At 45.1% G+C, this 23,765-nt stretch overlaps 2 protein-coding genes across 3 annotated transcripts; both read left to right on the top strand.

Annotated features, from left to right (window-relative positions):
* The first annotated feature begins 3,442 nt into the window (after positions 1-3,442).
* TfIIA-L (transcription factor IIA L) lies at positions 3,443-16,927 on the top strand. Of its 2 annotated transcripts, XM_084582767.1 has the most exons (8): positions 3,443-3,649; positions 4,875-4,976; positions 7,786-7,903; positions 9,121-9,195; positions 9,444-9,580; positions 13,052-13,231; positions 14,914-15,189; positions 16,564-16,927. In XM_084582767.1, exons 1-8 carry the CDS (start codon positions 3,632-3,634, stop codon positions 16,669-16,671), a joined length of 1,014 nt encoding a protein of 337 aa, XP_084438893.1. In that variant the 5' UTR covers positions 3,443-3,631; the 3' UTR covers positions 16,672-16,927. The 2 variants fall into 2 exon arrangements, with proteins under 2 accessions (XP_084438893.1, XP_084438894.1); XM_084582768.1 differs by lacking the exon at positions 9,121-9,195 and having other exon boundaries at positions 3,444-3,649.
* Positions 16,928-20,098: 3,171 nt separating this feature from the next.
* On the top strand, positions 20,099-23,550 carry LOC146176433 (DNA repair protein XRCC3-like). The gene has a single exon (XM_084582766.1). It carries the CDS (start codon positions 20,134-20,136, stop codon positions 20,980-20,982), a length of 849 nt encoding a protein of 282 aa, XP_084438892.1. The 5' UTR covers positions 20,099-20,133; the 3' UTR covers positions 20,983-23,550.
* The last annotated feature ends 215 nt before the right edge of the window (positions 23,551-23,765 follow it).

Genomic DNA, 23,765 nt, shown 5'->3' with positions numbered 1-23,765 from the left:
TACATTGCTCGCATGTCCTCTCTGGCAGCTAATTATGTGTTGTTGGGTTGGCATTTCAGTACGAATTTTTGTTTTTTATATAGTATATATGCAATATATAGTATGTGCAACTTGAAGTAAAAAGATTGTGGCCTTGCTTGTCATTTTGCATTCTTTTAGGTCCACAACATTACTTTTAAACCACATGTTTGGCATAATGAAGTTTTTAGTTTATTTTTTTCTTCTATGTTGTGCCATGCTACTAACTTTCCATACATCAAGACTTCAAATTATTAAAAGAAAAACATTTCCTTACGCCTTCCATGTCGTTTTTTGTTTTTTTATTCGATGAGTTTGCTATCAGGCATAGTGAAAAGGGAGCGGGGAGGAGGAAACTAGAAGAAAGAGTGCAAACAGGTCTCCCTTAAATAATCACACAGGTTGCTGATGAACTGATTGTTCAGTGTCACTTCCTGTAATCACATTCACGGTCTCACCGCAGGCCTACTTTCCGTAGGTACCACTGTCTCACGGATGGTTTTCCGTAGGATGGCTTTGCGTGTTTCTTGCAACAGGTTGTTAGTTGCCTATCCTTGTTTGCAAATGTTAGCAAATGCGCATACTGACTTGAATCTTGGAGCTTTAAAAAAAAAAAAAATCCTTTGCTTGTTCAGGTTGAAATTTATGACAAGGATAGAATTTAGGGATAATTTTTTTGTTTTCTTTTGCATTTGGTGAGACACTCGCATGATGCGGTCAAAATTAGTTATTAAGGCCTCGTTGTCTGATGTGACGGCTTACCAAAAAGCAAACTTTCACGATTGTGGTACCAGTAGCGCCATCTCGTGCGACTTGGAATTTTTGGTGTGCAGTTGCAACCTGTAAGGAATTACGTTCCTTGCTCCTGTAGGCGTGAGATGGTGCCACTGTTGCCAAAGTTTGCGCTGGCTCATTATAGCATCAGATGACAAGGATTTGATGATTAAGTTTAACCACATAATTCAAATATATGCGTGACAAAATACAATGCAAAACAAAAGTTATCATTAAATGGCACTTTGTGATATTTGAACCCAAAAAAGTTAAAAGTTAGGCCGAGGAAGTAAGTTAAGTTTTTACTTATATTGACATATTTAAAGCATTTACTGCAGCATGGACGTTCTTGCATTCAAGTTTCGCAGTGTGCCATATTTAGAGGTTTTCTCGATATAGTAGCTCGTTCAGGACTACTACATGTTTGGATATAAATAGCAGGTACGTGTTGCAATACTTAACACAAACTGTAAAATGCTTGTATCGAACTGGTAACTTTTAAATTTGGCACACAGTTACCGTACAACTGTCTGTAGTTTTCAATACCAGTTTGGATGATGTACTTGCTTGATTCGATCAGAATTAATTAGGTGTTGCAATGCTTAACGCAAACCGTAAAATGCTTGTATCAAACCACTAACTTTTAAATTTGGCACACAGTTAGCATACAACTGTCTGTAGTTTTCAATACCAGTTTGGATGATATACTTGCTTGATTCGATCAGAATTAATTCGAAATCCACGTCGGTTGCAGCATCAGCAACCTCTTTCGGGTAGGTGATACTGGTGGCAAGATCGGTGAATATCCGCTGAACATGACAGAGATGGGCGAGTGGCTTCAAGTCATCCTTGTGAAAAAAGATTTATGAATGAATGAATAAAGTGGAGCGGCTTATTTGAAGATGCTTTCTCGTCTGCTTTAACAATAACGAGTGCAGAAGATGTATGTTGACTTTCGATGCATTTAGTGCAAAACGATAGCACACTGTATGAAAATGTATGCTGTATGCCAAATTTCAACGTGAATAAACGAGTGGTTTCATCGACACAAGCATTTTGCGGTTCGCATATAACATTGCAACATTCATATGTGAGGGGCCAATCTTGTTTTAAAGGGGCCCTGAAAAAAAAAATTGTAGATGTTGTCTCTGTGATGTTTGAGTCAATTTTAAAACCTTTGCACGTTTACCCTCTAATTTGCAAATAAGGTAAATTGCTTCTGGCAGCTGCTGGCCACTGATTAGGGTGACACTGCACCGCACGTTCGCAGCTGCCCCCTTCCCGTTGATGTTAAAAGGGCCTTCTGGGTGCGCCATATAGCTGTCATTGCTTACTTCCAAGTGACGCGGGCAGGATGGGGTGCTTTGGCGTGCCATTACGACCGGCTTGTTTGCACGTTTTCTAGTTTTAGAAAATAGCTTTTCATGGTCACTTTGTAAAATTGGCGGTGTTCTTCCGTTAAACCTGGTGGGAAGAGATAGCTTTGGCCGATGCGCGCCTTATATACAGTGTTCTGCAAATTTATCGGAACCGTCTTGGAAAATTTTCCCGCCTCAACCAGTGGGAAAATTTCCAAGACAGTTCCGATAAAGTTGCAGAACACTGTATACTCGAAATTTATGTCAGTGATCATGTGTCTCGCTACACGGTTGCTCACGCGTTAAACTTTCCACGTCAGTTGACTTTTGACCTTGACTTTTGTCATTCGACCTTGGCTTTGACCTTTGAGTTGTTTTAAGGTCATCGGAAGCACACGGTGACCTTGGCTTACATCGGGTATGTGAAGCTATCGCTTCAAAAAACGCGCCTGCAAGAGAAGTGTGTCTATCACCGTGAGCAAGGCCTCACTTTTGGTGTTTCAGAGTTCTGCTTTTTCTGGAAGCTGGCAATGTGAGTCCACGAGGTTCACGAGCTGTTTTTAAAGGTAGTGCACGTCGGCGACAGGTGTTTTCTAAACAAAATTATGAGGATTTTCTTTCCACGTCAGTTGACTTTTGACCTTGACTTTTGTCATTCGACCTTGGCTTTGACCTTTGAGTTGTTTTAAGGTCATCGGAAGCACACGGTGACCTTGGCTTACATCGCGTATGTGAAGCTATCGCTTCAAAAAACGCGCCTGCAAGAGAAGTGTGTCTATCACCGTGAGCAAGGCCTCACTTTTGGTGTTTCAGAGTTCTGCTTTTTCTGGAAGCTGGCAATGTGAGTCCACGAGGTTCACGAGCTGTTTTTAAAGGTAGTGTACGTCGGCGACGGGTGTTTTCTAAACAAAATTATGAGGATTTTTCATCGCATCCAAAATGGAACAAAATTGATTTCGGCAGAAATGTGGAACTGGCTCCAATTGTTTGGGAGTAGTAAACCTAGAGTACGCATTAAAGTATTCAGCTATATTGATATTGTTGTGCTCATCTCGTTGCTGCATTGCTAACACGGGCACCGTATTAAGCATCCGTGGAAGAGCCGGCCTGTCATCATACTAGCAATATGTAGTTGTTTCACGTAGTGTTGTAACAGCTACTGTGAAAACATAGCGCGAATTGCCCGATACTGACGTCCGTTTTCGGTCTTTTGGCCTCAGCATGGCCTTAGCGTACGGCACATAGCGTCAATGCTCTGGCAACGATGACACGACGTTAACGACATCTAGCAACGTTGCTCAACAGTTGCCAACGGAAGAACGGAAGACTCGGTAAAGGCTGGCGCGTTAGAGGGTTGAGTGAGTTTTATATGACTGAACCAAGGATCTGAAAGAATCGGCGATCGGTGGATCCCACCGAAGTAGCTTGGCGCGCAACCGCCGACCCTTGGGAGCTACCCGGAGACCACGGGATTGGATTCCATGGCCGCAGCTGGCGTGGTGCGTGACACTCATTTTTGGTTATCCCCGCGTGTACTACGGTGGGGCCGGTCGCGTCAAATATCAGCTCTCCGCAGCCGTTCTGGTGACCGATTCGAAGGAGGTGATCGTAACCATAAATAAATATTAATGCTGTCGCGTTTAAATGGAAAGCATCCGCGTGATCCATCCAGTGTTCTTCAGTCACATCAGCTTGAGAGTTGGGTTGGGTGTGTTGCTGATGGCCCCCTGTCCTTTTCTCTAAGGCAATGAGCTACTTCCTAAAAACCGAATTTAACCGACCACGTGTTAAATGGTTTGATATTTGGTATTTTTTCAGCCCGAAAGTTCAATACCTTGCTGTACCCCACATGACAACGAAGGTCGGAACGATGTAGCTCAGTGTCTGCTTACAGCGGGAGATTCTTGAGTCGGTGAAGGGCTGTGCATGCCGCCGATCGGAGCGGTTGCACGATTGTGGCTTGTTGAAGGCAAGTGCGCCGTTTCTGCTCATAGTGAGGCGCGGGGAGCACAGAAAATTTTTTAAGGGGTCGTTGTCATAGCCAGAGGTTGTGGCATTAATGTTTGTGCACTATACATAAGCACCTCACTTCACACTGTGCAGTTAAACATAGCAAGTACAGGCACATTAGGCGAATGTACCGAGGCTGCGTTACTTGTGAAGTTTAATATTTTTAGGTTGCTAAATTAATGCGCATTTTGTTTATGCTGTGAGTGCGCAAATGTGTAGTGCGTGGTACAAGTGAAACAACCTCGCAAGCTGACGCTGCTATGGTTTACATCACCGTGGTTTACATGCTTCCCGCCTGAGTCATCCATCAATTGGCTGAAGCGTTTGCATTGCCTGAGAGTTCCCATCGACGCCTCCTGTCAGGTAACATTGTTTGATGATGTCATTTTAGATTTGCAATACTGAGGTATGTTCTCCCCAGTATATCTTTTTAGACTTCTGTGTCTTTAGACGTCTCCTTGGACTTCTGTGCATCATTTCAGTAGGAAAACGAAACGTCTTCCACTGCTTAATCGTGGAAGTGACTGTGATGCTCAGACAGTGACGTTGAGCTTGCATATGTATCAAATTATGCTTTTGGCCTAGGTTGACTTGTGTATTTGGTCATTAATAATCTGATGCATGAGTGTAAAATTCAGTGGATGAGAGCCGTAGAAAGGGTGAATGTACAGGACCGAGATCACGAAAACCTGAGCATGTTTCTTCTGCTCGCAGCCCAAGCTGTACAGGAGTGTGATCGAAGATGTCATCAACGGGGTGAAAGATGTTTTCCTGGATGAAGGCGTCGACGAGCAGGCTCTTCAGGAGCTGCGCCAGGTGAGAAGCAGCTGTTGGTCGTCCATGAGGTCGACCAGTGTCCTGCGACCTCTTCCTTGCCACATCTTATACCTCTGTCACACGGTCACTTTCGATTCTCATTGAACTCGACCTGCATTGAGGTTTTCAAGAAGGATTGAAGCGTCCCGTGCTACACGGGCATTTTCAGTGAGCATTGAGAAATTTTCCTTGTGTGCGCTTTAGAGCTCACTGATGACGAGGGTGTTGACAACCGCTTTCGAGTGTGCTTGAAATCTCAAGAGCGCTTGAGGAATCAGCTTGAAGCCAAGCAAGATTGAGCTCGATTCCACTTGAAAGTTACCGTGTGACAACCTCGATCTGCATTGAGTTGAATGCAAATCGAGTTCAGTGAGGATCAAAACTGTCTGTGTGACAGGGGTATTAGTGTGCTTGTTTTGGTGACAAAATAGCTTAAAAACATATGGGCCCACAAAAACCAGCAAGAAGCACATGTTGCGGTTTCTTGGTTTCTTTTGGTCTCTGTTTTGTGCTGCTTTTTTTTTTACTACAGTATGCATGAACCAAATAGTGCGGCTTGATGCCTAAATACACTTATACCCCTGCCACATGGGTATGGAAAATGACATTACCTAATGCCTTAAGTGTTAAAGCCATTCACGTGTTGTCGCATGCGCAAAGAATAATGGCATTCCACCTAGTTCCATTCGCAATGTAATCAGTTTGGCACAACTCGTTCGGTGATGGAATGGGTATTCTCGTGCCCAGCGCTTATGCCAGCTCCTTTAATAAAGAATCCTTTATTAACTAAGTAATTGCTTTCAATTATGTTGCATCATTTCACTGCTATGATCGAATGTGACCACAAGTGACCCTTTGTTGGCTAGTACTTTGCTTGTACCTAGTTGTCTCTTTGCTAAGAATGAACATCATTTTCCAAAAAATACCTTTATTTTTATATTTTTCTAACACAAAGCAATTTCACCAAATAAAAAAGTGTTATATTCTTTGTAACTTACTTATGAAAATGCTATAGTGTCATTGCCATTATCATCATCACAAAGTTGAATGGCATTAGATCTCGTGTGTAGCAAAAATAATGCCGTTAAGCAGCTTAAGGCATAGGTGCCTAATGTCATTTTTCGTGCCCATGTGGTGGGGTATTAATAATGTGGACATTGCATCATGACGAGTAAAAGTCCTGGAACAAACCTGAGCCAACTTTTTGAGTGATAATGAACAGAATATTGCAAGAACCTGCTGAAAGTAAGCGCAGAGAAAAATTCGATACTTTTCCCCTTTGGGCGTAAGATGCAATAGTGGGTGCATTCAATTTTCCAGTCTCTGACCACTTGCTGAAAGGACTCGGCTTCCGCTCTGACAGGAAGCAGCTTGATGGTCACATGACTTTGCAAGCTCCTTCCAACATTTGCTTTCAGCGGACGATCATGTCCCCGGACTCAGTTCTTTCCCCAGTAACGCCGCACGCACGTTTATCTTTTGGCGTGTGTGTAATACTAAAAATAGATAACAGAGGCGCCAGTCAATCGGTTATTTTTGCAAACGGAGCGTGGCATGCCTGAATACGAAGCGTTTTACAGGACTCTGTGCAGGGTTGGTTTGCTTTTGTTAATAGCAAAGTTCCTCCAGCTCACTGCATTCGAAAGCTAACGAAACCGTTTGAAAAGACATTTACAATGAGCGTTAGCTGCTTTAGTACACAGCGGTTCACTTGCGACGCTTTCAGACCTGCGCGTTGAAAAGGTTGCGAAACAGCGGTGAAGAACTTGACAGCACGAACAAAAATCAGTGTTCGGGGCTCTGGACGCTTTCAACTGTAGAGAACATAAGACATGAAAGCGAAGATGCAAAGCTGGAGCTTGTGTCATTATTTAGCGCATGATATCATCTGCAGAAACACGAAAACTATTTGGAATGCGCTTGGAGTCTAACTCAGTATGGCCGCCGGCTCACGAGCTTTACTTGTAGGCGGGGCTTCTGGGCTGCCCGAGGTAAAACGAATGCCGGACAGCTGTCAGCAAGTAGTCCCGGACAGTCCGGGACTGATAATTGAATGTACCCAGTGTTAACGGCTCCCGTATGCGGGTCTTTTTGTGGATCCTCGTTTGCTTATATGCACTTTGCTACTCACTTTATCACTTGCCCCTTAATTCGTGCTTCTGTGATCTCATACATATCTAGCATGCAGTTGAAAGCTACCCAATTATGTGTAAGCCCAACTAACGTAGATACCTATGAAGCCCCGCTTTAGCAAAGCCATATAGACGGGCCTGTGTGGGTGCAAGCAAGGCGTCCATATGCAGTGTAATTCAGTGCACGTGAAACAATCCCAGGGGGTCGAAATTTCTGGAGCCCTCCACTACGGCATCTGTCATAGGCTGAGTTACTTTGAGACGTTAAACCCCATAAACCACACCAAACAACCTGCTCACCAAACGGTACTCGAGCGTGTCATCTGCCAACCACCACCTGGCAGAGCCACGCCCGTGATTTTTCGTTGATTTTATGATAATGCCTATAATGTAATTTCTGCAGAACAGGGCCTTTAACACGTTTGCATTAAAACACTTTCTTAGTCCAACAAAACATAGATCAGCATGTCAGCTTCCTTCCTTCCGTTCTGCTGGTTAATCGCCATTACATTACTATTAGTTTGATGAGAAAAAATAAATTTAGGTGTAGTCAGTGCACAGCAGCCATGCCTGGCCTTTCTTTGTTTTGAACCGTGCTTATACTGGAGCATTTGCAAGCAGTTTGCGTTTTGTTTGTTCAAGCATACATGTGTGGATTGTTGCGTTTCCTGATGCAGATCTGGGAGAAGAAGCTGCTCGAGTCAAAGGCCATTGACCCACCGGACCACCCAGTGCCCGTCCCGGCGGCACGCCCGCAGGCCACTGCAACTGCCACTCTGCAACCCACCACACAGAGTAAGTCCTCCACCGTCCATACATAATTCACACCTCCAACCGCCCGTCGCTTTTTTATGTGTGTGTGCATATTTCTTTCTAACTTTAGTCCTTGAGCTCTTTGCAATCGAAAGCCTTTTGGAAAGGCCTTCTTTCTTGAGCATTCTTGAGATAAAAAAAAATTGCAACCAGTGCCATAGACAGAAGTAGAATTAAAAAAAAAAAAAATTGGAACTCCAATCAACAGATGTGTTGGTTTTCTACAGAACTAATGTCAACGTCGCCAGAGAATGCTACGGGATCGGTTTTTACTGAGTACTGGAAATTGGATGCAGCTGCTGTCAGTGTCCCTTTGAACATGCAATGATCAGCGGCTCGCAAATTACCTCAGCACAAGCGATGCATACTCACTGCTAGAAATTGGCGTCAGCTGTGGTTATGCATTCGGCGCCATTCAGTGCTCCCGAGATTGCCTTCTGTGTAGCAGTGTCCGAGAACCTTATTATTTTCGCCCCGACCTGCTCTATGCGAAATGCTGGTGCCTTGCTCGTACTGCCTGATTCTGAGCAATGCCCTCTGCTTGATTACGGGAAACCTAGCAGTGGTTTGTGCACATACTGGAAACATGCATTTCTATGTTAGAGAATTCCCGCAAGGAAGATAATATATAAAGCAAGATAATGCATTGCCCTCAGTGCAATCATTGTGTTTGTCCTTTGACTTGTAAGCAATTCCTTTCCCATCAATCTTTCTTTTAATTTTTTCTCTCCCCCTTTTTTTTCTTTTTTGTCTTGGCTTGAAGCCCCGATTGTACTTTGCACACATAACCTGACAAGTTTGTGTACTGTCCTGCGAATTTCTGCTCCTATCATGCTAGTTTGCTTTGACTTGAATTGCAAGCTGTTTGTTATATGGGGTTTTATGGCGTGTAAGCAACTGTGACTATCATGCGCCAAACACATAATGGCAAACTGTGGTAGACAGCTTTATAGGCTAGTGCTGGCTTTCATCTTTTCAGCACAATACTTCAAGCTGCTTACATGAATCAGCACAGTTTGGACAGAGTAATGATGTAGATGAACATTTTATTTATCATATGCGTGGAAGTGAAAGTTTGAAAGCAAAAAATTGAATCGGCATTATTGAACTGGAAGCCATGTTCTGTTCTTAGCTGTGGCGCTCGCATGGTTTCTGATGGAAAAAGAGAGTACGAATCTTGCTGTGTGTACTCTTTCAAGGGAATCCAAGTTGTCCGGCGCCTCCGAATGCCGTTACCTATGGCCTCCCTTTCAGCCTGGGGATGGCTGCAAAATGTGAGGCATCACTATTCTTTATGTATCTGTGTGCCAGTGCCTGTGATGTGTCCTATCTGGGGTCATTCACCTCCCTCTGGGAGAAACGAAGCTAAAGCAAAAAGGCAACAGCCTGACGGGACCTGCTGCTTTGCAGGGTTATCGCGTTGCCTGCACGTGTGTGACTGGGACTGGGGACTGCGTGCTCGAGGTGGAGGTCTTGAAGTGGGGGTTCGCACTGACCCCCGTGTGTGTGTTTGTCTCTGCAGCTGCCCAGCCGCTGACAATAGGGCCCAATGGCCTGATGCAGCCCACCCTGGTTCAGTACCACCCCCCTCTGAGGGGTTCCCAAGGCCTGGTAGACCAGAAGCTGACCATTACTCTGCCCGGCCAGACAACTGTCATGGTGAGGGTGCAGTCCTGTTGTTTTACCACTGGTGCTGCATGCTTTTTTTCTCACCCTGCAAATGCAATGTAAGAAACGAACTCCATTCAGAGCACCTTCAAGTCCCAAGCAGTTCAGCAGGATGGCCGTTCACTGGCCTGCAGGAAAATTGCACACCAGCATGTAGTCGTGGAATGCCAGCTCCCATTGCTACATGGAACGGTGGGACGACTAGGGGTCGGCAAGAAGGGCAGAGGCGGCTGATGGGCCGAAAAGTTCATGATGGATAGTCAGGAGTCCATGTCGAGGTCCTCGTTCTTGGTCGTCATGATGCATTCCTGCAAACCTGTCTTGCACGTGTGTAACCGCATTATTGTGGCTGTCAGATGCTCTATCTTTTGGTCCTTAGGCACCATGGGAACCCACTGGCATTCTGACCCTCAGGAATGGCCTACTCATATGTTAAGGCCCATTTTTGTGTGGGCTTGCATGCCTGTTTTGCCTCTCTGCATTTAGTCATCTCAGCTCTTCATGGTACGTGTCCCCACTCAGGGGTGGATATAATGGGGTGGATATAATGGTGGAATCCGCCTTTTTCACAAGGCCGCTGTTCGCATGCGTGCCTCTCCCCTGGTTGAAAACAAACCACCAACCTCAGCTGCGCATGCGCAGTTCTTGGCCTCCGCGATCGGCGCAGTCGGAGCTGATCTCAGAGGCCATGTGTAGTTAATGTTCGTGACAGGCGTATGCAATAGATGGCAGTAGCTGTCAAGCACACATACCGTCATTTCGCTGGCGGCTGTATCTCCCAAGGACGTTTTCAACCTGTAGCAGACGAATTTTCAACCACTCCCAGAGGGCACCTCATTTTGTGAAAAAGGCGGATTGTCACCGTCGTCTTCACTCCCCACCTGCCGCTGTGGTTCAGAGGTTGGGGCTCTGACTGCTGAACTCAAAGACAGGATTTCAGTCCTGGCCACGACAGTTGCTTCGATAGAGGCAAAAAATTGGCGGTCTAATCTGCGCTACGCCTAGATTATTTCACTGCAGGAATGCATGCGTGCTGGCCTGTGTTTTGTTGGCGTAAACAAAGCACAGATTGTGAAGAAACATAGTTTTAATGACACGTGTGCTCCTGTGCTGTCGAGCAGGACAGCGAGTAGTGGCATGAGATCCATGCTGGTTACATCGCTATGTGGTGCAAAGATGTACTCTATACAAGGTGTACTTTTGGTAGGGGCTTGAAGTGGGTTATTTACAATAGGTGGCAGTTGACGGGTGAGATATGCAAAAGACATGCCAGATATGCAAAAGGGAAAAAATACATAATGTGCGGATATTTTTTGGGCAAGTGGCACAGTCTGGTGCCATTAATGCTATTCATACAAAACTGCGGTGCGCAGTAGTTGTGCCAGATGGCACCACTGCTCGAATAAGTGGGCTCAAATGTCCAGTATTGCCAATCCTCGGCACAGGGCTAGAATTAAACAATCTTGTGCCTTCACAATGTCATGTCATTATTAGAGGTACAGTACAACCTCGATAATTGAACTCGGTTAATTCGAAATCCCGGATAATTCTAAGGTTTTCTGCGGTCCCGTATTTTCCAATGTAAATTTGGCCGGATAATTCGAACAGGCGGCCTGCGCCAGCCCGGTTAATTCGAAAATTTGGACTGCTATGCGGCAATGCCTGATCCATGTTTCGCCGCAAACCCGGCGAAACGACGGCCCTACGGAGCCGCGAGGCAAAGCCACATAGTAATGGTGATGATTTATAGGCGAAGCGCCCCAGCCGGAGCACTCTCTGCACAAAAATCGGTCCACAGTGCGCCTCGCGCACCGCCGAAACACGCGCCTGCAGAGGAGAAGACGTGCTTCACTGCAACACGGCGGGCATACCGGTTTTTATCACGTGACCTCGCCCCCACTCCATCCCTTGGTGTGCTTCGCCCACTCTTCCCCCGTGCCTCCGACGCTGCAAGTACGCCACCACCACCGCCGCGCCGGTCTCGCCTGCGCCATTTCTTTGTGTTGTGCGCTGTGGTTAGGGGTCGGCTACTGTGCCGTTTTTTTGGGCGGGACTGTGCAGAAGTGCTAGCTTTGTGACTGTAGCAGTGCAGAAATGCCAAAGTACAAGACTTTAACGCTGCAGCAGAAGTTCTGCTTGATCCAGGAAGCAGGCATGAGCGCTTGTTCGAAGACCGAGTTGGCCAAAAGGCATGGCGTGCCCCTCTCGACGTTGTCCACAATATTGAGCAACAAGTCAAAAATACTCGAGGCTTACGGCAAGACCTATTCTTCGAAGCGGTCACGAGTGCGGGCTCCCACGTATCAAGATGTGGAAGCTGCTCTGCTTCGCTGGCTGCAGAAAGCAAACGCTGCCCACCTTCCCGTCAATGGAGTCCAACGCAGTCGGCTTCGCCGAGTATATCAACATTGAGAGCGAAGAGCAGACTGGCTACTCTGACTTGGAGAGTGAGATCACTGCTGGTACGAACATGCGCGATGACAGCGACGATAGCGACGACGACACCGACGAGCCTCCCCGAGCACCTGCTCTTGGTGAAGTTATCGGATCGCTGAACGTTATCCGCAGTTTTGTTGAGTGCCGCGGTGGAAGTTCAGAGATGTTTCGTCTATTTGACCAACTCGAGAGCATGACCTTAGGAGCCGCAAACTACCGGACGCGGCAAACCAGCATCTCTGATTACTTTCAGTAGTAATTCAAAATATGCCGAATAAGGGTAACACGTTCCTGCTACAAATTTTTTTGTTTAATTCTTATTTCTTGGTGTGTTCGGTTAATTCGAAAACCCGCTTAATTCGAAGATTTCTCGCGGTCCCGATGACTTCGAATTAACGAGGTTGTACTGTAGTAAGTTAAAAAGACCATTCAAAGTTAGTACTTCTTCACCTTATAGTATTTTGAAGTAATGCTTACAACAAAAGCACATGAGAATTTCTGAAAATCCTGTGATAGTAACCATTCCACCTAGGGATGTCCATCTGATTTGGTAAACGAAATCGTGACGGGCAAAAAGAGCAGAAAATGTAGCCGTTTATATGCATTCTTGCATTAAAAACAATGGGCCCGTGTTGTGTGTGGTTTTGGTGCACGTTGAAGAATCCAGGTGGTCAAAATTTTCAGAGCCCTCCACTGCTGTGTTTCTCATAACCTGAGTTGCTTTGGGACGTTAAACCAAACCAAACAACCCTCTCTCCAAGCCTCCCTTCGCGAGAAATGTTACATGGGAAAACCATGCTAAGGTCCAAGAAATAATGGTTCAGATGGGACTTCCTCCCATAGGACAACAACCCCCTCCAAGGGCGACTAGTAAAACCACCCTTGTCTCCATGTTCGACCCTCTTGTATACTTTTACATGTATGGTTGGTTCCCAGAAACATTATACACTAGGCTTTGCCACATATTTAAATGTAGTTATCCAAATTTTGAGACATTGTTGTGCCTGTGCTTTCTCTTTGGTGCAGTCTTCTCCGGCCGCAGCTGCAGCCTTGGCGCTGCACCCAGATGTGGCGGCCAGCCTAATGCAGGGTGGCATGATCAACGTGGCTGATCGACCGGCAGCCACCACGGCAGGCCCCCTTCAGTTCCACCCCGTGGTCACTCTCGCGGGAGGAGCGTACACAACAGCCGCTGCTGCGGGACAGGTGCGTCCCGTTTTGTATGAAACTCCTCTGAGGAGACGCACTGAGGACAAATTCAAGCAAGCCTTAATGGCTGCTGTACAGTTGAACCTCTATACAGTCAAATCTCGATATGACAAATCTTGTGGGACCGCAAAAAATCGATCGTTATTTTGAAATATCGTTATGATGTAAAATTTGCCAATATAAGCCAGTGGTCAAACCTAGGTATGAAGAAAATGAAGAACCTTGGCAATAGGCATGTGTGTAGACAAGCAAAAACCTCAAATAAAAATGCTGCACTTACTTCAAAGCTCATTTATTTGAAGAAATCGGTTAATTTTTTTCTGCCGCGTGCAGCACACACGACCACGCACTACATTACACCACTACAGCACATACACCTTCCACTTTGCACGACACCTCGTCGGGTGCGTGATTGCAGTGAGCATTGAAAGTACGGACTTTGTCCATGTGCAAAAAATCATCAGAGTTAGATATGACCTCATGTTCAGTGCTCCCTGAAGTTTGAAAATCTTGTCTTAGTCTTTCAAAATTATTAAATTATTGCCATGGTAGATAGGGCAATGCTAGCTGTATGCAAAGGCCGATTCACTTTTTACCTAAGTTGATTTCTTGCAGTCAAAGCTGCTTTCCTATCTTCTTGGCACTTCGCTGCTGCAATCATTGTCAGATCCCGCATAAACTTTGCAATAAGATAACCTGCGATAATAAAAAAAAAATGTCCTGCACGCGCGAATGGCACAAATGGCCAACCAGCGAATGACACACAACACGGGAAGATGAAAAGGCAGGCGGCAACGCCTGCTGGTTACTGCATACTAAACCACAGCTTTGTGGTGGCGCAAGGAGCTGGCAATAGATATGCTGATGATGATGGCTACAGCCCACGGACCATACACACAGAAACAGCGGTTTCACGCGAGAGTTGCAAGCTGCGGCGCTGTTAAGTTCATACGAATTCGTAATACTGATGTTCCTAGATTCCAGAAGAAAAAATAAAATTCTTACATTAGTCTGAAATATGCGCTATATTGAAATTCGTAATTCTGAAATAGTTTTACGTCGAAAACATAGAAAATCTGCTGGGATTCTTAAAAAATTCGTTAATGTAGTGTTCATAGTAACGAGATTTCACTGTATAATGAACCTGAATATAATAGAGTTTGCGCTGCAACGAACTTTCTTCGTTTTACTTTCTTACTTCCATTGCAATTCACATATTTTCCCCTCGATTTAATGAAGTAGTTGAGCACCGCAGTTTTGATGCAATGAAATTTGCTTATATTAAACTTTCAGATTATCTCCTTGAAGACCCTCTACAAATGTTTAGGAGTTGTGCTCGCATTTACCGAACTCCCGTTGAGTGGAACATTTCATATATTGAATTGCGCGCCATACTCCTGCGAGGCGCGCTTCTGCTAATGGTACCCCCCGCGATCATTGTTTTTTCTTTTAATCAAATGTCCATATAGCTGAAAAGAGCCATGCAGTTGGCTTTTACTGAACAAGGATTGGGTTGAGCTGCCCTCAGAGGTCCCCTAAAGAAGAAAAAGTACTTGAAAAGAAGTGGGGTCTTATTTGTGAGCCATTGCTTTAGCCTGTCGTGTATTTGTGCTTGCTAGTCTCCCTTGTATGTCATAGTTGATGAATGTCTCATGCTCTGCCTCACCTGTTGCTCTCAGATGCCCACACAGGTCGTAACAGCGGCAGCGCCGCAACCTGGTGTGGGTGGAGTGGTCCAGTTGGATGGGGTGCAGGACACCAGTGACGAGGACGAGGATGAAGATGAGTTCAATGAAGACGAAGACGAAGGCAATGAGGACGGGCCACAGGAAGATGAGAATGAGGATGGACCTCAGGAAGAGGTCGAGCCCCTCAACTCGGACGATGACGTCTCCGATGAGGAGGCCACCGAAAACTTTGAGATTGACAACGTGGTCGTCTGCCAGTATGACAAGGTACGGTGGGGTGTAGCAGACACCTCGTTTGTGATATCACTGCATTGACATTTTGGCCTCACTATGGGCTGACAGATATACTCGGATATGATGTGTGCGAGGTACCGTAGAAACCTGCGTATAACACGAGGTGTAATTTCGGGATAGCGAAAATGGGGGAAGAAAAGTTTTCATCCACATATAATGTTAGGGGGAAAAGATAACCAAAATTATTTTCTTGCACTACATTTCGTTGTCGCCGTGCAAGGTGTACACGCTGCGCGTTTACGTGCCCAACGCCACAGTCAGAGGCGTTCAATAGTTTCACGCACCTTCACGTTCGCTGATGAGTGCTGCATTCGCTATCCTGACAATGTGCAAGGCGCGCTCGACCTGTTTTTGGCTGCGTGTGCGTTATGAGCACCACAATCGCGGCAAGCTCAGTGGGCCATTGAAACCATCAATGTTTCGATGGTTTTGGCTGAGCTGACACCACTGACTCCTCTCACTGGAAGCCTGATGCTGATAGCGCTGCATAATAACGAGACTAGAACTGCTTTTTTAGGCCGAAATTTGTTCGAATCCATACGTGATATGAGGCATAAATCTGACATAAAATTGGGGGGGAGAAAAAATCACATGTTATATGCGGGCTTTTATGGTACTTCAAGGTAATGAATATCAGCCTGCTGACATCTCTCCAGAGGGAAGTGCAGTAGAGGCTCATTAAGACGAATTTGAAGGGACATGAAAATTTGTTGCATCAGAATGTTGTCTTAACAGACATGTCTCTAAAAGAGATCTCTGAGTGTGCTAGTTTGTTCGTTTTTAGGTTACTTGAAAGCCGTCGGTAAAATTACTACCCAGAGAGAGAATACATATTTGCAAATGGAGCATGAAACCAGCTGATTTTTACTAGGAAACTACTGTATATAATAACTGAATCTTGCCACCCTTCAGGGAAAAAGTTCGCTGCTGATGAAATCGCTTGTCATTAATGTGGGGTGAGACTTTGCTTTGTCAAAAAAAAAGAAATTAGGTTTTGCAGTTTTTCGATAGTCATTTCTTTACTCTTTGAAGAAAAATTTATTCGAAGAAAATTTAAGTTGGATGTTTGCGACTTCGAGAAACAATTGTTACTGTTCTTCATTGTCGCATTTAGCAGAAAGTTTTCTTTTCACATTTTTCTCGCCCACTTTGTTATGTAAAATGAAAAAAAAAAAAGCAATTTTAGATTTGAAATCTTGAAGCATTTTTGCAGATAATCAATATATAGTACATAAGTGAATTGGACTGTTGAGCCTCAAAAATAAGAAAAGCACTCATACCTTTTGCCAAAGCTTAGGAATTGCACATGATTCCCTTTATTTTCTTTTACTAATTTGTTGCCTGCAGATATCGCGGAGTCGTAACCGCTGGAAGTTCCATTTCAAGGATGGCATAATGAACCTTCAAGGAAAGGACTACGTCTTCCAAAAGGCCGTCGGTGATGCAGAGTGGTGAAGATGCCAGCGTGTCAGCACGCTGAAGGCAAAGGGGAAGGGAGGGGGGTGGGGGGGGTAATAAAGTGCTGTAATACCATCTGTGCATGGCTTTTTTCATGTTTTTTTTTTTTCTGAAATAATGCATAAATATCACTTTTGGGTTGTTTGGCGATGCAGTGTAAATAACAAAGGGACAGATTATAGGCAATGACCTTCCCTGCATCTTCTAATGAATTGATTTGTGGAGTACTGAAAAAATAAAGTTGATCACCATATTTGCTTGCTCATGTTAAATCTTTTCAGTATTATCGTGCACACTGTTGCTTTAAGTGAAAGCTGACAGTGCACTAGCAGAAAAAAAAATGGAAAGATGAAGCAAGGGTTTAATATGAAAGAAGACACTTATGCTAGATGCAAATGTATAGACTGGCCCAGTAAGCTTGTGCGCTGTGTTTTAAGGCGAAAGCCTTTATTGCCTCATCGTTGTCGTCAGCAAAAGTGTTACGCTTTTCCGGTGGCTCTGATTGGTCGAGATGGGATGACGGCATGGAGGTCTCACAGAGCACCACCACAGTATGCGCTAATGAATGCCTTGTATGGCCATATACCAATCAATGATCACTTACTAATTAATGGCTAAATAATCAATAACTAATGAATAATCAATGTAGTAATTAAACAATTAATTAGTGTCAGTTGCATAAATAATCACTAATACCGCGCACCCGGTAAAATCAACCACACAACAGTAAATGTAGAAAAACTGCGAAGATACAAGGAGTGCCATCTCCCCAAAATGCTTGCACCTGAGGACAGGTGCAAATTTGGCGCAGCACTCAGGCCTTTCATCACTTCAGTCGCCAAAGTGTCCTCGAATTTATTGGTTCCAGCTTTGCCCAGGTGAAAATTTGTTAAAAGTAATTTGCTGGTTTTTAATTGTTTCACCTAGGTCTAGAAGGAAGCCTTCTTTGCTGGTAGTTGAAAATGACCCAGTAGTAGACACAAATTGATTTTTAAAGCTATAGCATTCAAGGACCTGTTCACTGAAAATCCGGCGTTTGTTTTGTGAACGAAAAATGAGCATGGCGCTGGCAGCTGACATGACCGTGCAGTGACTGGACGTTGGGTTGCCTGATGTTACGTTTGGAAGGAGCTGCCTACTCTGGCTTCTCATTTCATACGGGAGGGTGATATCAGAATTGGGCTGCCAGGACCCTCGCATTAGCATTATTCCTAGGCCATGCAGGCAGATTCATACAGCTTCATGAAAGTGGGGCTTTATATGTGGGCTGGTAGCTTATGATACGCGTCATAACCTTAAAAGGCGGAGTTAATTGCCTGCTACCATCTTTATGCCGAGATATTCTGGTTTTGAACAAGTTCTACTGGTCCTAACTTAGAAGTTTGTTTTTCAATTGAGAGCTTTTTCTGTTATTTATATGGCATTGATGTTCTTAGTCGAACAGAATTATTCAGCCAAATTTCTGCTATAATTGCATAAATATTGCTCAAATATGTTGAGAGCACCAGCTAGATGGTCGGTCCAGGGCTCCGCTGGTGGTAGTTGACTTACAAAAGAAAAACATTAACCACACTCCACTGACGCCTATGAAACATTCTTGATGATAGAAGTAGCAAAAGCCAAAGCTTGGATTCGAGAGATAACTTCCTCGTGCCAGTAGTATCATAGTGCTTTTTTGTTGCTATTTAACATGTGTGTCTCTATTATATCTACCAAACTTGTAGTAAAAGGTATGTATGGTCATACAGAGCCACATTTTAGCATAGGGTGCAAGTGTTAATTGTTTCTTTCATTGCCCCGCTGCAGTGGCTCAGTGGTTAATTAGAGCGCTGGCTGCTGAACCCAAGGACGCGGGATAAAATCCCGATCGCGTTAGTATGGAGGCGAGAAGCAAGGCGCATATATGTATTGTGCGATTTGCATTTTATGTTCCGCGTGAAATTCCGCGCCATCATGCATGCTTGCTGCATAAATTTTGTTTAAACATAGCTTTCACACGCAGGTACTTGCATTTAATTGGACAGGCGGACTCCCCGGAATGTTCAACTTCAGGCATCACAGAGACAGTTGACCATACATTATCAGTGTGCCCAGTGTATGCGCGTGAAAGGAAAGTGCTCGCCGTTGTCTAGAAGCGTTTGGACGAGAGGCCTCTGTCTGAGGAACTGCTGCTGGGCGCTTGGCAGGACAAGGTGATAGGTGCCCAGGCAGTGCGGGCTCTTTGCCATTTTTTGTGCGCCACCGGACTCGATTCGCGCTTGTAAAGCAAGTTGCCGTGCCTTTATATATATTTTCATATGCCTTCTCCCACATCGTCACCCATCATGATCCTCTTTCATCTCCTTCACCAGTGCAGAGTAGCAGGCCAGATTTTAATTACTCCGGCACACCTCTCTGCCTGTCAATAAACCCATCAGTCCAGCAGTGCACATTGAAAAACCCCAGGTAGTCGAAATTCCGTAGTCCTCCGCTGCGTTTCACTTGGCGTGAGTTGCTTTGGGACATGTACCGGTTTTTATGTAGGCTCCCTAGTAAGTTAAGCCTTGTAAACGAACCAGAGAACGATTTTTTTTTTAATTTAGTGTGCCTACATTAAGAAACACGTTAACTCTTCTTTGTGACTTTCAGAAAGGTTGAAAAATGAAAAACACTGCATCCACAACTGGTTTATCCCAAAGAAATGCCTTTCGCAGTATTAGTGCAGCTGCTAGCTGCAGGGAATGAGCTAGTGAGCCATATCAACTGGGACAGTCATGCTAACCCCTTTTGGAAATTTCTGCGTGGAAATGTCCTACATCGTTGCACACATTGCAAATACGTTCCAGGAATTCTTATTATGCACCCACGCTGCATGCACAAGAGTGAATGAGGTGTAGTAGCTTATTTGAGTGAGCTGCGATGAAGAGCCTACATTAGATGCTCACTTACAATGCAAATCTACTCGCTTGCATCGAGAGGACAGGACCGGCAGGTTTCCTGCCTTATGATATTCGTTCAAGACAGATCGTGACTCCACATGACAAGAACAGTTTGTGACTCTTACAGGTAACCGTGCGTGACGATGCAAATGTGCCTCAAATATCCGATGTTATATAGCGTTCAGATGTTGCTACGTTGAAGCAACTGCCGTCAGAATGCAATGTATTAACCCGACTAGTAGCGCACAGCTAAATTAACTAACCGAACAGATACGCAGTTGTCGATTTTGTTAACACGCGGAGCGCACCCGCTCGGAAAATAAAAATTTGAATTTTCCGCTTTTTGTTAGGTGCTGCCCTCTTGTGACAGTAGAAATTAACATATATAGTTATAAATATAAAATGCAATTTCTGCCTAAAAAGTACTTAGTTATTTTATATAGCTTTTATTATGAGTTTAAAAGGTGATTTTTTTTTGTGACGCCTTCGCTAGTTGCTTGCCGGCTATGTACTACTGTTCGTACCTTCGTACTCCCAGAAGATGTCCAAGATGACTTCCAGGCCGGCCCACGCAATGGCGGGAACTGCGGGACCATCCAAAGCATGGTCCGACGAGCCGGCTGACGCTGACCCGAGGCTGACGTTGCTAGAATATCGCTTGAAGGGCGGACTCTCGAGCAGTGAAGCGAGCCGACAGCTTTTCAGCGTGTGGCAGCGCACAGCAAGCGAACCAGAGCGTCCAGAATGGCGCCAGCTCAGCTTGGGCTGCCCCGTCTTGGACGCGTACCTCGACGGCGGCCCGAGCACGCGCGGCATCATCGAGCTTTGTGGCGAAAGCGGTAGCGGTAAGACTCAGCTCTGCCTGCAGGCCGCGCTTACGGCTGCCGATGCGCACGTTTTGTACATCTGCACCGAGGAGCGCTTTCCGGATAAACGCCTGCGTCAGATGGATCCGACCGGAGTGCGTGGAGACCGGGTGCTGGTTGCTCAACTGGGAGAATGGCCTATGCTGCTTCAGTGCTTGGAGACCTCGCTGCCGGCGCTGCGCCGGACGAAGCGAGTGAAGCTTTTGGTGATCGACTCCGTCGCAGCGCTACTACGCGCGGACCCCGAGCGGGCGCAGGGGGTTCGACGTCTTGGCGCCACGCTCGACAGGCTCTGGAGGTCAGGCGTCGCTGTGCTGTGTGTGAATCAGGTGACCGACGTGCCAGGAGGTCGCACGGCGCCGAGTCTGGGCCCGGCTTGGGCGAACCTGGTCACTACTCGACTCTGCACGAGTCGTTCTCCGTGTGGAGCGCGTACCTTGCGCGTTGCCTTCTCCCCCGCGATGCCTCGGCGGGAGCCGTGTCAGTTCGTGATCACTGGCGGTGGAGTGCGAGGTTTGCGCTAAAGTTTCGTTTTCCGGGTGCCTGCCTCCTTTGGCTTGGTTTTGCCTGTTGCTTCAACAACGTTAGTCAGCGTGTGCGCACCTGTGCAATTTCTGTTTATGTCGACGGTGCGTGGTACAGTGGTGCAGTTACCGAGTGAAACATGTGACATGTGACTCGTTGCCATGGTTTCCAGTTGATCTAGCGCACGGAGCGCAAGTGGAGAGTGGTGTTGGTGTAGGCAGGAAATACGAGTGTGTCCAGTATAAAAGGAAAGATGCGAATGAAAATGTCAACGTAAAGTGCAGACAAGTGAATAAGTTCAGATATGTAAGTTTGGTTATTGGATTGGAATGGCGCTACCATTACGCCATTTATGAAATGCCACATCGTTGCAGAAAGCAGCAAAAGACTTGAGGCACAGCAGTAGTTGCACAGAAGTTCGAACCACTGGATGGTTCCATCCGGGTGATACGATGGCATGATCAAAGACGTGGCCTCGAAGTCATGATTATAAGCAGTTGCAGTTCTGGAAATTCATTTATTTATTTCACACTCCCCCATGACTCACGCAGAGGGCATTAGCGAGGGGGTGGACGGTACGAATTTTTACATGAATTAACGGTTCACAAAAGGTTATTTAACATAACAATAAACGCGAGTAAGAAATATACTGTGCAACATCATTATACAAGGTTAGCAGGCATAAGGAAAATACAGATTTCATAATGTTGAAAAAATATTGAGGGTGCAATAAACTTGAGAAGAAAAAAAGGCAAGGCTATGCAGGGTACGGTAGAGACGGTTACGACCGAAAATCCCAACAGCAGCTGTAGTATCAATTAGTGACAAAACAAAAATTGATAAGAACATTCTACCAGCAGTTTTAACAACAGAAAAGCACACAGAAGGGATTGGCACAATGGACGTGCAACATCATAAAGTGAAGAAAAATAATAAAGTGCCTAAGCTACTGCGAAATGTACCTGTATCCGCTTTTTGAATTCTTCAGTATTGTTAATAGTAAGCAAAGCGGCTAGCAGGTGGTTCTACTCCGATGACATCCTGGGGATAAAAGATGCCAAGCAAACAGTAATGTGGCAAACTGGGATGCCGACTTTGGGGACTACATTTCCAAATTGAAACACTGGTCTGGTGTCACTAAATATCCACTGCATGGTGCTTTGCATTAGGGAAGGACATTTTTGCCATTAAATTGAGAAAGAGAATGAGACCACATGAGGCATTCAGGAGCTTTGGTTCTCTGGTTTGCATTTTAATCCATGCCAACTGTTACACTACGCTGTCTCAGAAGCCATGATGGTCGACTGAACAAATAGCTGTCAGTTTTTCTGTGCCTCATGTGATACCATACTTGCTTGTGATGTTGAAACCATTGTTCAGCTACTGAAATGCAGAGGGGCCAGGGGATTATTTACTGTTACAAGCAAATGCCACAAAATGATCCATGTTTGTTATTGTTTTACACATAATTCCAAAACAAAATACAATATGAAAGATTTGCTGTACCCTTTTGTGCAAACATTTTGTATATAAGTGAGCAAGCATTAGGCTAGCTGATAACCTTGACAGAGTTGAAAGACCATTTGCACCCACTGAAAAACCCACCAGCAATAAATTTCACCGTGCAATTTGATCATGCATGCGTGAAATATGTTATAATAAATTGTTGATGATAAACTTTATTGGCTAACCTCGAGTTATACCAACTGCTGCCAGCAAAGATTGTATAATGTTCTGGATACTTATGGCTTCTATCTTTTGAAGATAAAAATTTGATTTTTCTTGGCATGTGCACGCAGAATAAGTTTCATGTGTAAACTGATTTATATGAAAATCTATTTTTCTACTGAAAAACGGAGCTGATACACTAGCGAAGCCGACAGCTGAAATAACCGCTATCAGAAATTTCTGCTGAGTCAGTAAATGCAGTATGAACTATAAACGACCCGAATTAACCTTACTTTCGCCCTTCACTCTCAAGTTGGTGCCTTGTAACTGAAGCTGAGGAAAATGATTATGAGGAAATAAGTGGAAGGGGAACATATTAGCTCTTGAAAATGCTTTGCTGGTGCGAGTTTACCAGAATGGTTGCTCATAGTAAATTTTCTTGTAACAAGTAACCCCATCAAGGCAACCTGCATTTGTGAATAGGGGAAATTCTCTTAGTCCCCCAAAGTTTGAATATATAGATTGCGTAAACGCGAAAGGTCCAGTGAATACTCTAAAAGGCAGACTGCTTTCCCCACTAAGCAAAGAAAGTGATAATTATCTGGGCAGCGAGAGAGATTGGCAGAGGCGTCCATTGCTGCCAGCCAATTGGCAGAGCTTCGGTACACAAAGTGCTGACCGGGTCACTAACGATACGCTTTCCAATACTCGACCGAGAGAGCGTGTCGTGCGCGGTCACGTATTGAGAAAGAGAAGGTGGGCCGCACGGCCATGCATCAGCTGACGTCATGCGTGGCCTGACCAGATGACCGCTCAGGCATCGCCACTGGTGTCAAAACGTGGACGCGTGGACGAGATTCCACAACAGGTGCATAGTCGTCATGGGAACCGACCAATGAATGGACAAACTCAAGCGCAAGTGCGGGCGTCGGCTCTGCGTGTCGCGCAAAAAGCATAAGGTCCGCTGACGTGTAGACCACGGTACGAGTATGTACTAGCTGTGCAGAAAAATCGAGCAAGCAAAGCTTATTTAGTAAGTGACGTAACTCGGCAGCTTTCAATACTACACTTAAGATTGCGAATGTAATTTTGTAAAAAAATTAGTTTAGTTTTA

Source organism: Amblyomma maculatum, chromosome 10 (assembly GCF_055883805.1).
Source record: "Amblyomma maculatum isolate TAMU_Amacu chromosome 10, ASM5588380v1, whole genome shotgun sequence".
NCBI classification, from domain to species: domain Eukaryota; kingdom Metazoa; phylum Arthropoda; class Arachnida; order Ixodida; family Ixodidae; genus Amblyomma; species Amblyomma maculatum.
The sequence above is the reverse complement of the archived record's forward strand: the minus strand, read 5'-3'. Positions and strand labels throughout refer to the sequence as shown.